Here is a 13,192-nt window from a genome sequence, read left to right on the forward strand (position 1 = left end):
ATGATTACACTGCAGTTCTTCAGAAGTAATCGACTCCACTCCAAGGAACACTCTAAGAAAGATCTGCAGACTTCTCTGTAGTTGACCAAAAATGAATCCAGACTCTACTAGTGACTCTACTGTGGGTTCAGCCACCCAAGGATCCTCAGAATAGAATGAAACAAAGGAAGCCTCTCAAGACCATCCTGGCCTGGTCTCTTGAAATTACAAAACTAAATCTGTCCTTACAGTAGTCTGGCTCTTACACAAAACAGTCACAACTTAAGGAGAACAAATGTCAAGCTGACCTCTGGGTAAGGTCAATGAAGAGAGCCCAATAACTGGTGCACTCAAGGGCTTCCCCAAGGAACTCCCCAATAACTCAAGGCAGAGCCACTGTGTGAAGCTCTAGGAAAGGGGCCCACATTTGTGCAAATTCTGAGAATCTTTGAAGAAGATCATGTAGTCAAAAACATTTCTAGCAACTTGTCATATATCTGAAATCCTAATGTTAAAAAGCTAGGCCCTGAGGATAAGTTAGATAATTTATGATACATCTTGAAACCTGTTAAGATTTTAACAACAAAAAATGAGGAAGATAACATCTATCCTTCCAATTTTCAGGTAAAAATTAATAAAAATTTTAAATCGTAGCAGTTTGTTTTTTAATTATTTTTTTTATATTGGGGTGACATGGATTAACAAAATCTACTAAGATATTTATAAAAGTCAAAATAGAAAAATACATACATTTTTTTCTTTGTCAAATATCAAGGACCTGTTTTCTGTTACAGACACACTAGGTTCTGTCTGCCAGTAGCAGCGCATTAATGGGAAGATAGTAGACACACCTTTTTTCGATATTTAAGAAAAACCTTGGTTTATTTCAATGATTATAAAAAATATAAATTCATTATAGAGAATTTAGAAAATATAAGAAAGTTCTGAAGGATATCCAAGAGATTATCTCTATTAACTTTTTCGATGCATGGTCTTCTAATCTTTATATATTTCACATATAAACATACACATCACATTTTTGTTTAATAAAATATAATCTACATCTGTTGACATGCTTTTTTCTTCCTAATCTTTATGTCTCTTTTCCACTTTCTCTACTTTTAGTTTCTCTTCTTCTGTGTGAACTCTGGAATTTCTTTTTATGTACCTATACACAAGTCTATCTGTTTAACTTTCACACAGTTAGAGAAGCCAAAGCCATTCAAACCATGCTCCTTCTCTAAGCTACATGGAAAGAAAGGTAATACAAATAGATAATAGATGATACTAGTCAGACATAGACAGATAGATGAGGTAGGTAAATAGGTAGATAGATGATAGATGATAGATTAGATAGATAGATAGATAGATAGATAGATAGATAGATAGACAGACAATAGATAAGGAGAGAAGGAAGATTTACATATTATTTGTTGATGTAGATCTCCTGCATGTCTTAAATGGTTTTGTGACCATAGGTAGAAAATCTTTCTTGTATTTGTTTTAGATTCCATAAGGACCATAAGTCATTCTTCTCCTTGTACCTGTTATTTCTGCATAACACCCTTACTTATTTCTACACAAATTCTTTGCACTATCTAAAGTTTTGACCTAGTTATTTGCACTGACTGCAATTTAAATTAACTGTTTCTACAAAACCTCTCCGGAAGTCCCTTCATTTCCTATTTCTATATGGCTTTGTGGTTTTGTATGATATCTCAGGGCTAGAAGGAACTCTGAAGTACATTGTTTTGCCTCACACATTTTCCTTTCCCCCTACCCTGTGCTTCACTCTGTGTCACAATTCCTTCTGCAGTATATTTCATTGGTGGCCATCTAGCCAAGACTGATCATCTTCAATGACAGCAAGCTCAGCCTCTTGAGGTGACCCATAAGGATCTGTGAAACAGAAGTGAGAGTCTAGAAATAATCACATGCATCTCTGGTCAACTGATTTTCAAGACCATTCAGTGGGGAAGAACTGTCTTTCAGCAAATAGTTCTGGAACAACTGGACAGCCACATGCAAAACAGTGAAGTCTTAACACCATATACAAAAAATAACTCAAGATGGATCAAAAATCTAAACATAAGACCTAAAAGTATAAAACTTTTAGAAGAAAACATAAGGAGAAAGCTTTATGACATTCAGTTTGGCAATGATTTCTTGGATATGATGACAAAAGCATAAACAACAAAAGAAAAAATAGACAAATTGAACTACATCAAAGTTAAAGCATTGTACATCAAAAGACACTATCAAAGTGACAAGGCAACCAACAGAATGGGAGAAAATATGTGTAAATCATATATCTGATAAGAGATTAATAATATTCAGAATATATAAAGAATTCTTACAACTTAAAAACAACAACAAAAACAAACTATCAAATCAAAAAATGGGCAAAGGACTGAGATATTTCTCCAAAGAAGATGTACAAATGGCCAAATAGCAAATGAAAAGATGCCCAATATCACTAATTATAAGGAAATACAAATTAAAACCATAAAATATCACTTCATATCTATTAATCTAACTATTATTAAAATAAACAAACACAAGAAACAAAAACAAGAAATAATAAGTGTTGGTAAAGACATGAGAAATTGGTAAAGTGTTGTGAACTGTTTGTGGGAATATAAAATGGCACAGCCTCTACAGAAAACAGTATAGCAGTTTCTTAAAAAAATAAAAATAGAATTATCATATGATCCAATAATTTCACTTCTAAGTATATACCCAGAAAAATTGAAAGCAGAGTCTGGAAGAGATATTTGTATACCCGCGTTGGTGGCAGCATTGTTCATAACAGCCAAAAAGTGGAAAGAACCCAAGTGTCTTATCAATGGATGAATAGATAAACAAAATATGATACCTACAAACAATGAGGTATTATTCAACCTTTAAAAAGAAGGAAATTCTGGCACATGCTACAATGTGGATGCCATCGAGGACAGTATGCTAAGTGAAATAAGCCAGATACCAAAGCACAAATACTGTTCATTCTGCTAATTTGAAGTACCTAGAGTCATCAAATTCACAGAGACAGAAAGTGAAATGTTGGTTCTCAGGGGTCGAAGGGGAAAGAAGAAAGGGGAGTTTTTGACTAATGGATACAGAGTTTGAGTTTTGGAAGATGAAAAGACTTCTGGAGATGGACATGGTATTAATGGTGGCACAACAATATAAATGTACATTATGCCACTAACCTGTATATTAAAAAGTTATAATGGCAAATTTTATGTTATGTATATTTACTACAATTATACTAAAAATTTAAAAAAAAAAAAAGCTCTTCAGAAGGTTATATTATCGCGACCCCACAGAATACTCTCCAGAATAAACACATCTGTTTCCGTCCACTGCTTATCATGTGACACGAAGTCCATTCATACTCCGTTCCGGTCACTCACCACTGAATGTTCTCCAGCCACTTATAAGCCATTTAGTCTATGGGCCATAGACTTCAACCAGTTAAGAATGGAAAAATCCGGTTACTTCCCCCAATCTGGTTACTAGATTACTATTAATGTAGCTTACTATTTTATTGTCACAGTTTATTCTTATAGCACTAACTGTCCAGTTAGAACCTTATGTTCTTTTCTAATGTGTCACCACTAAAATCTTTTATCGGTTAGAACTCTTTTAGTTATTAAAACAAAAACACATAAAATCTATGTAAACTGACTTAAACAAAGAAGGAATTTATTGGCAAATGTAAATGTTCCAGAGATGGTGCTGGCATAAGTTGTGGCTTGATTCAGGAGTTGAAATTCTATCACCAGGTCTTAATTATTTCCTTCTCATAGCCCACCTCTGCTCTTGTATTATCTTTATTTTTAGGCCCTCCACCCATAATATACCCCCTATAGCTCTCAGTTTCCTGGATAGTGAAACAAAATGAAAATATTATTCCCAGAAATCACAAAATATCACTGCCTTTCATGAGCTATTGCTGGGGCATACCCTGAACCACTCTCTGTGGCCAAGATAATACTTGTGCCAAATGGCTTAGTTCTAGATCACATCTGCTCCTGAGCAGAGATGTCATCAACTCTACTAAATCAGTCCATGTATTGAAAATGTAGAGAGGTTAGTCCCTGGGGAAAAATCAGATTAAAGTCACCAACAGGGTGAGTGAATGCTGAGCAACAAAAACAATAGGTCCAACCCTTCTTCAATTAGTTCAATTGGTACATTATGAACTAAGATACATTACCCTGTGTTTATCTCTAGTAAATACAATCTTATTAGAATCCTTCTGGCAAGTTATTTTGGGCTCCTAATTCTATCAGGCAATGCTGTCCTTGTTTCTCTGAGTTGCGTGTGCTCAACAGTGTGAAGAATGTGCCTTACAGATTTTATTGTAGTCAGTAATGAACACATTGTAAACATGTTTTTATACGTTATGTAAACACATAATGTAAAATATAAATAAACAAACTATAAACACAGAGCTCCTCAGCTCACCATCAGGATCTTCTTTTCAAGATCACTCCAGCACCACCAGCTTCTTTGGATGTGGTCATACAACCAGACACCAGGCCCATCTTTGTCCTCAAATCTGGGCCCTATTGCTTGTGGCTAAAGTTATCATGAGCAATTTTAACAAATTGTCTAGACTCATGGGAGGGTTTCTAACAGACAGTTAACGCATTATGCGATGTATAGATTTTTTATTTAGCTATCATCAAAGAAAGACCTTTTTTTCTACATGTCACCGATTTCTAATGATCTCTAAACTCACAAGAAAAAAAAAAAAGTAACAGTAACAATAGCAAAGTATACACAAGATTTACTACATGCCATGCCCTGTTCTAAAAGCTCAGATGGTTAAATATTATTCTTCACAACAACTTTATGAGATAGGTAGTTGTCATAATCATCATCAAGATAAGAAGACAAGGAAACTAAGGCTCAGAGAGGTAATTGGACCAAATTCACACAGCTGGTTAATAAAAACCAGGATTTGAACCCAAGTAGTGTGGCTCCAAAGTCCGTGTACTTGTCACAGAGGAGGCATTTGACCTTGACACCCCTCACCCCCCACTTCCAGCCCCCAGGCAAATATATAGGTGAGTCAGCTTTAACAGCAGCAGCAGCAGCAGCAGCAACAGCCACAAAACTACTGTGGATAAATTAGGAAGCAACCACTCACTTTTGTTGAAATAAATGAATCATTTTCAATAACTAGCTCCTCCTGGAAAGAGTGAACTGGTTAAAAAATCATTAGTAATGTTCCAGAAACACTGGGACAAAGAAACCAAGCCCAAGTGTTAGGTCCACAGCCAATTAAAGACCAGTTAGAACTCTGAAGTATCTTTAACATAATGTCCACATTAGTAGAAAAATCCAATTTAAAAAATTTTTCTTACGTACATGTTTTTCCCTGAGCAGTGGTAATGCATGGGAGAAATCATATAAGTAGAGGGGCTCTGCACATCATCTCACTAGGGGTCTCTCTGTGAGCAGAACTTGCCTCGCAGGCCTTTCAGTGCTCCCCTAGGGTCACTTGACCCATAGTTCTCTTGTCACCTTTGGCAGTCCTGTTGGTTCAATTGTGCACAAAGATATAATACAGGTGGACATCAAATTCAAAGGAATTGCATATAGCTCTGTTCCTTCTGAAAACACCATATCATAAACCCCAGAAGGTTCAAATGGAGGAGCTTTTGTGAGGGGACTACATGCAGAGATGATGTAGAGCTGAAAGCAATGTTTATTCCCAAAGAGAATCCAAGGAGAGCTGGTTCTGGAGAGGAGGAACCTCCTGATGGGAGGAAAGCAGCTCCTATTAGACACCGCACTAAGGGAAGGCAGGAAGAAATGTCCAATCTCTCTCTCTTCTCCTCATCAGTCTCCTGCCAGTGCCTCCATGGGCAAGCCAGATCAGGAGAGGGCCTGGGTGATCAATCAGCAAAGATTGGCTTTCAGGGTACAGAGCAAGGCAAGAAAAGGGTAGAGAATACATCTAGAGGACAAAGAATAAGGTGTACAATGTCTCTTTCAAAGGTGGGTAAACTGAATCATTGAAAAGAAAAGTAACACATTTCAGATAAGAAAGAGAAACCTGAAATGAAGATGAGGGCCCCACTTCCCTATCTGATCTCACTGATTTTGAGTAGCCTGACACCTGGAGGGAATTATAAAATCTCAAGGGACATCTAATCCTTCAGGCTCCTCCCAAATATGTGTTGATGTTACAACATAGCCCACATTGGTCCACTTTTCTTCAGAAGTGGTGAGGGTGCATGTGATCAAGGTGACTCAGCCTTCTGCCTGGATTCACCAGAGAGGTTTTTAAGAATCACTTGTGTGGGTGATGCTTTGGGTATTATTCTTTCAGTGAATTTGCTCCACACACTAAGTGTGTCTCTGTATGGTTCATGAAGGTGATTCATCTGAGGAAGTTGACCTGACCATGGTTTATCAGGCAGCATCTAATGGAGATGTCAATGCTTTGACTGCAGTGATTCGGGAAGACCCCTCCATCCTAGAATGCTGTGACAGTGAAGGTAAGCAATCTACACATTTTGAATCATGCAGAATGTTCTGCTCTATGCTTTTAGAGAGGGCCTTCAGAAGTGAGCAATGTTAATAAAATTATATCTAACAGGCCATTTTGATAATAGAGGGACAGGAATAGCCAAGGCTGTGTGCATGTCCCTCGATATTCCTTTAAATGAGGGTTTTGGACACAAAGTTTCAAATTATTGTACATCATCTCTTATAATGAAGCCAGTTAGTTTGAGTTTGTTTCCAATGTCTTTGTATGAATGACTGAAGTATTTAGGCCAAGAAAAGCAGTACACAATGTGACTATTGAAGGCAGAGAAGAAGGACTTCTGCCTCTGGGAAAATGGAGTAGATGTACTTTTTCTTCTCTCTTTCTATTAAATATAACTAAAAACTCCAGACATCAGATATAAAATAAATACAAGAATATTCTGGAAGGTGGGGATAAAATGACAGACTGGCTAGAACGTTAGCACTCAAGGAATGATAAGGTGGTGAGTTTCTTGGGTTTCCATTCACCTCTTATATCCTACACTTGGAACTAAAGAAGCCAGCAATCCAGAAATGCAGCAGGCACAGACTAAGAAAACCCCAACAGAAGACTCCTTTCTCTAGCCAAAGAACCAGGAAAGGAACAGCCTGATAAGACAAAACTTCTAGACAACAATGACTCTACTACAGCCAAACACCAGACACACACAAAATCCTATGGCCCCAGCCCCACCCATTCCAGCAAAGACCCAAGTGGAGATCCTGGACTTCCACCTCCACCTGGTGATAATGAGGTTCCCATCCCTCTATCTGTTGTGCTGCTGTCGAAGAGACCATCTCGAAAATTAGAACTTTCCCCATCACTCAGCAGTAATGAAGAGTCTTCTCCCTCAGATGTCAATGAAGGCTAAGTAGGGAACCTGGCCTTCTAATCCCACCTGGCAATAATAAGGTGGCACTCCCTCCACTTCCCCCTTTGAATTAGTGTCAGAGGAAGCCAAATAAAATAGAGGGTTTAAGTAAGATTAGGTGACTCATGACATAGTATCCCAAATGTCCAAATTTCAGTAGAAAGCCACTTGTCATGTACTAAGGAAGATCTCAAGTGAACAAAAAAAGACGATCAATATATGTCAATACTGAGCTGAGATGACAGATGTTAGAATTATCTGACAAAGATTTTCAAGTAGCCATGAAAAAAATGCTTCAATAAGGAATTACAAACATGCTTGAAAAATGAAAAATTAGAAAGCCTCAGCAAAGAAACAACAAATATGAAATAACCAACTGGAAATTTTTGGAACTGAAAAATACAATAATCACAATTTAAAACTCAATGGATGATCTCAGCAGCAGAAATCAGCCAATCTGAACAACTAAAAGAAAATAGGCTTAAAAAACAAACAAACAAGCAAACAAACAAACAAACAGCCTAGGAACCTATAGGACTATATCAAAAGATGTGTCGTTGGCTTATCCATCTCAGTATTTCTGGGAAGTCATTAATGATTTTTATCCAGTTAACCTCTACCAAAAGAAGCTTTGGATTCCCTTATCATGACTTCAAAGTGTTTTTGTAAAATAGAGTGGTTGTTTCCTCATGTATGCATGGTAGTGTTTGTTAGCTTGTTTGTTTTCAAAGCAGACTTACTTGTACATCTGCTTTGAGGCTAGAAGTGGAAATGAGGAGAGTCAGAGGTTAAACACCCTTGTGTGATAAGGGCAAGAGCCAGACTGACTGAGTTCGATCCTGACTTGTACTGACTGACTATGAATGGAAAAGAAGACATAACATATCGAAATTTGTGGGGCATGGCCAAAGCAATGCTAAGAGGAAAATTTATAGCACAAAATACATTCATTGGAAAAAAAGAAAAGTATCGGTCAATAATATAAGTTCTCACTTCAAGTATCTAGAAAATGAAGAGCAAAATAAACCCAAAGCAAACAAAAGAAAAGAGATAATAAAAGGTAGAAACCAATGAAATTGAAAACAGAAAAACAATAGAAAAATCAATAAAACAAGGAACTGATTATTTAAAAAGATCAATAAAATTGACAAACATCTAGCAATAGTACTGAGGAGAAAACAAAAGAAAACAAAATTACCACTATTATAAATGAAACCAAAGATCACTACAGACACTGCAGACACCTAAAGCATAATAAGGAAATACAACAAGCAACTCTACACACGTAAATTCGACTATTTAGATGAAATGGATTAATTCCTCAAAAAAGATAAACTACCACAATTCATTCAATAGGAAATAGGTAATTTGAATAGCCCTATATGATTAACAAAATTAAATTCCTCATTTTAAAATTTTCAGAGAAAGAAATCATCAGGCCTAGATGGTTTCATTAAAGACTTCTACAAACTTTTAAATTATAATTAATATCAATCATATATAATTTCTTCCAGAAAAGATAAGAGGAGGAAATTTTTCTCAGTTATGTTTATGAAGCTAATATTATCCTGATATCAAAACTAGATAATATAAAAAATAAACCTACAGACCAATACTCTTCATGAATATAGATACAGACATCCTTGGCAAAATATTAGCAAATAGAATTCAGTAATATGTATAAAAAGAATTATACACCATGACCATGTCGGATTTTTTCTAAGGATATATAAGTCTGGTTCAAATATTTGAAAATCAATCAATGTAATCCATCATATTAACTGGCTAAAGAAAAAAAATCACATGATCATATCAATTGATGCAGAAAGAGGATTTGACAAAATTGAACACACATTTACTAAAAACTCTTAGAAAAATAGGAATAGAGAGGAACTTCCTCAATTTGGTAAAGCGTATCTACCAAAACTCTTAGAACTAACATTTTACTTAATGGTGAAAGACTTAATGCTTTGCTTCTAAGATCAGAAGCAAAGCAAAGATGTTCACTCTTACTCGAATTCAGCATAGTGCTGGAAGTTCTAGCCAGTGCATAAAGGCAAGAAACAGAAATAAAAAGCATACATATCGAAAAGGAAAAAATAAAACTGTTCCTTTTTGCATGGCTCGATTGTCTAAATAGAAAATTCTAAGGAACCTACCAGGAAATTCCAACTGAGTGAGTTTGGCAAGGTCACAGGATATAAGGTCAATACCCAAAAACAAATTATATTTATATATGCTAGAAATGAACACATGGACACTAACATTAAAACCACAATACCATTTAAAATCACTCAATAAAAAATACTTGGGTGTGAATTTAACAAAATATTTGTAGGACTTGTATACTGAAAACTATAAAATGCTGATGAAAAAAATCAGAAAAGATCTCAATAAATAGACATATTATGTTCAAGGATTAGAAGACTCAATATGGTAAATATGAAAACCTCCCCCAATTCATATACAAGTTTAATGCAATTTCTATCAAACCCCAGCAAGACTTTTTGTATAGATATAGACAAGGTTATCTGAAATGTATATAGAAAGGCAAAGGAACTAGAATAAACAATTCTGAAAAAGAAGAATGAAGTGGAGGATCAGTCTACCTAATTTCAAGACTTATTATATAGCTACAGAAATCTCTGGTATTGCTGAGGGATAGACATATAGATCAATAGAAAAGAAAAGAACTCAGAAAGACTCACAAATATACTCTACTGATCTTTGACAAAGGTGCAAATGTAATTCAGTGGAAGAAAGCCTCTTCAACAAGTAGTACTTGAGCAATTTGGACAAAAAGAGAGAAAGAAAGAAGGAGGGGGTAGGTGGAGGAGGGTAAGGAGAAGTAAAGAGGAAGGAACAGTGCCACTATTTAAGACAGCGGTTCACTGCTGCTTTTACCCAGTGCAGATGCCTGAAAGTATTAGAAAGATTTGGAAAGAACTGAATTGCTGGCTGTACTTTTTAGAGATAAAATGTATACATTTATCAATTTTTATTCAGGAATAAAACACATGAAAAACTAAATGTCTTGACTTATATTAATTCCAAATACAGAGAAGTATTTCAGAAAAAGTGGCCCCTTTTAGCAAGAATCCGTGCAACCCAAGGCTAGGCTACCATCACTGCTCTTTATCACACACCACCTTCAATAAAAGTGTACAGGACCTGTCTGCCTGGCTGGAGTTGCTTTCCAAAGGCACCTCCAGATTCTGCATTGTTTAAGCCAAGTCAGAATAAACCAGCCTGTTACTTCCCAAATTATGCTTATTCCCAAGGTCGTAATAAGCAACTTTTATAATCTACACAATATGTTTTAATCAACGAATTACTGCAAAATTACAGAAAATCGAATAGGGCCAGAAATATACATAGTTTATGTAAATGTAACGACAATCACCTTCATTTCTCTTCAGTCCCATACAGCAACAGCTGGGTTTGTGTGGAGGGCAGTTCATTTACTGGCAAAGAGCATAATAAATGAACAGGCAAATAAAGTCTCTTCATAAATTTCACAAATCAAACATTTTTTAAAGACTGTTGAAATGTCTCATTTCAGGGTGTACACCCTTGATGCATGCGGTTTCTGGACGTCAAGTGGACACAGTGAAGCTGCTGTTGAAGATGGGGGCCAATATTAACACCCAGGATGCCTATGGCCGCACGAGTCTATGCCTGGCAACCTACCTGGTACTGACTGTATCTGTCACGGGCACTAAGGAGTTGGGGAGGGGCTAAATGTGTCATTATGGGGTCCCACTTTCAGAAGAGTATTCTTGGATTTATGCAACTGGACAGTAGAAGTAGAACTTGAAGCTTTGTTCTGATCATCTCTGACATTTGTATCACCACTTAGAGTTGGTTTTATGGATTTAAATCATTTTGGATCTTCCTAACAATCCTCTAAGATAAAGATGACATCACCATTAGAGCAATAACACTGTTTTCCAAGTTAACTGAATAAGAATTCCCCTTGGGGCATTTCTGGACACATTTGGTACTCCTAAGAACCTTCCATTAATACTCGAAGTAGCACTCGAAGCTACTGGTAGTATCTATGGGTAGGATTAGTTGAATGGAAAGTTGACGGTGACGAATGTGGGAAACTGGGAAGAGTAGGGGGTAGAGAATAAGGGAGAAATACCAGGCTCTTAAGGGGCGACACCAAGCATAGAACTCAACTCACAGTCAGTGTTCAATTTAAAAATTATATAGAGCCAGTCCTCATTGTAAGAGATTTTGGTTCAGCATTTCTCAACATTAGAGCAAGTTTGGTAGGCCTTAGTGAAGATCTGCAAACCCCTCTCCTCTCAAATCTTCTCCAAACTCCTTCTGGAAGACTCCAGTCCATGTCAAACAAGTCCTTAGTCTCACATGAGGGTCATCATTCTCCTTCTCCTCCAACAAGACTCCTGGAAACCTACGCCATAACTAGCCTGCTGTTAAAGCAGCTCCTTGCACTTGCTGTTGCTGCTGCCCATTGATGGCGGTGGATTCGCCATGGGCCAGCCCCATGATGTCCCGAAGCTGCCTTGCTGAAATAGAACACTTCCCTTCTGAACGCCACTACTTCCTGCCACACTCTAGCATGGACCGCAATGAGCCATTGCCCAGTTCTCACAGAAATTCTCTTTAGACACTACTTCTTCATTTTCTATTTGCATGGTTTTTTTTCTCAAGGACTCATATATGAATCTAGGAAGAATTTTTCAAAGTGTTGGAGTGATTGTTTCACAAGCAGTTTCCGGGAGTTCGCTCTAGACATCCTGAGTCAGACACTAGGGAGCAGATGGGGGTAATGGGGAAGGTGAGGGGTCCTGTCCTGCCTGTTAAACCTCCCTGGGCAAGTCTGAAACCTCAAGTTTGAAAACCACTGGTCTATGAGTACTTGGTGAAGTTCAATATCACAGGGAGACATAGGACTGCCCTTCCAGGCCCCCTTCCTTTTAACATGTGCTCTAGTAACTATTTTTGCTATGGAGTTTTTTGTTTGTTCATTTGTTTGTTTGTTTTGGTTTTGGTGTCTTTGAACTGAGGAAAAGAGAAAATTTGGATTGAGAGATCAAGGAAAGGAGTAGAGATGGTTTCTAAAGTTGACTGCTACTAGCATTTAGAATAGAATAAAACCAAGCTACACTTCTTTCCAAATTCTAAAATTCAGATTTTCTAATTTCTTAGGTTAGACGGCTACTTAAGGGTCTGGGAAGAAGTACTCCTCTAGATTGCAGTGAGTAGTGAGCCTAGAGAGGTGCCACCTTTGCAGACAACTCTTTCTAAGAACTAATTCTAAGGAGCTACGGGTGGGAAGTATGTCTGCATAACAGCATGTGCATCATGCTCTTAATGATGCCCCCACCTTGTGTGATGACCCAAATCAGCACTCCCCACCTGCTCTCTGAGGCTCCCTGGGAAGGGTTTAGGGGTAGGGGAACAGGGAGTCCTGAAGATTGCACTATGAAGCCCATCACTCCCTTCTGGCATTGTTTGAATTCAAGTATTAAAGAGAGACTTGGCAAAGGGGGCATTTAGAAATTAAGTCCCAGTCACAGCTCCAAACTCAGTATACAAACTTCCGTAGATGTGTGACCTTAGACAAGTCACTTCACCTCTTTGCACGCCTTTCCTCATTTGTCAAATGTAGTAAAAATAATACCCTAAGTTTATCATAATTGAAATAGAAATACATGCAGAATCACCCAGCACATAGTAGGTATAAAATATATTTGTTGGTTCCGAATAGTGACCATGGGTTTCAGATGTATTCAATAGTTTTCTGAAGAAAGAAAGAAAGA

At 37.2% G+C, this 13,192-nt stretch overlaps 1 protein-coding gene across 1 annotated transcript in view; it reads left to right on the top strand.

The window, feature by feature from the left end:
- ANKRD55 (ankyrin repeat domain 55) overlaps nt 1-13,192 on the top strand; it is a 90,808-nt gene that overhangs the window by 27,392 nt on the left and 50,224 nt on the right. Inside the window, exons 3-4 of the mRNA XM_011371049.1 lie at nt 6,372-6,494; nt 10,960-11,090. Coding sequence (XP_011369351.1) covers nt 6,372-6,494; nt 10,960-11,090 — 254 coding nt within the window. The remainder of the gene's footprint in view (nt 1-6,371; nt 6,495-10,959; nt 11,091-13,192) is intronic.

The sequence above is a fragment of the Pteropus vampyrus genome, unplaced genomic scaffold (genome assembly GCF_000151845.1).
Source record: "Pteropus vampyrus isolate Shadow unplaced genomic scaffold, Pvam_2.0 Scaffold181, whole genome shotgun sequence".
Classification (NCBI taxonomy): domain Eukaryota; kingdom Metazoa; phylum Chordata; class Mammalia; order Chiroptera; family Pteropodidae; genus Pteropus; species Pteropus vampyrus.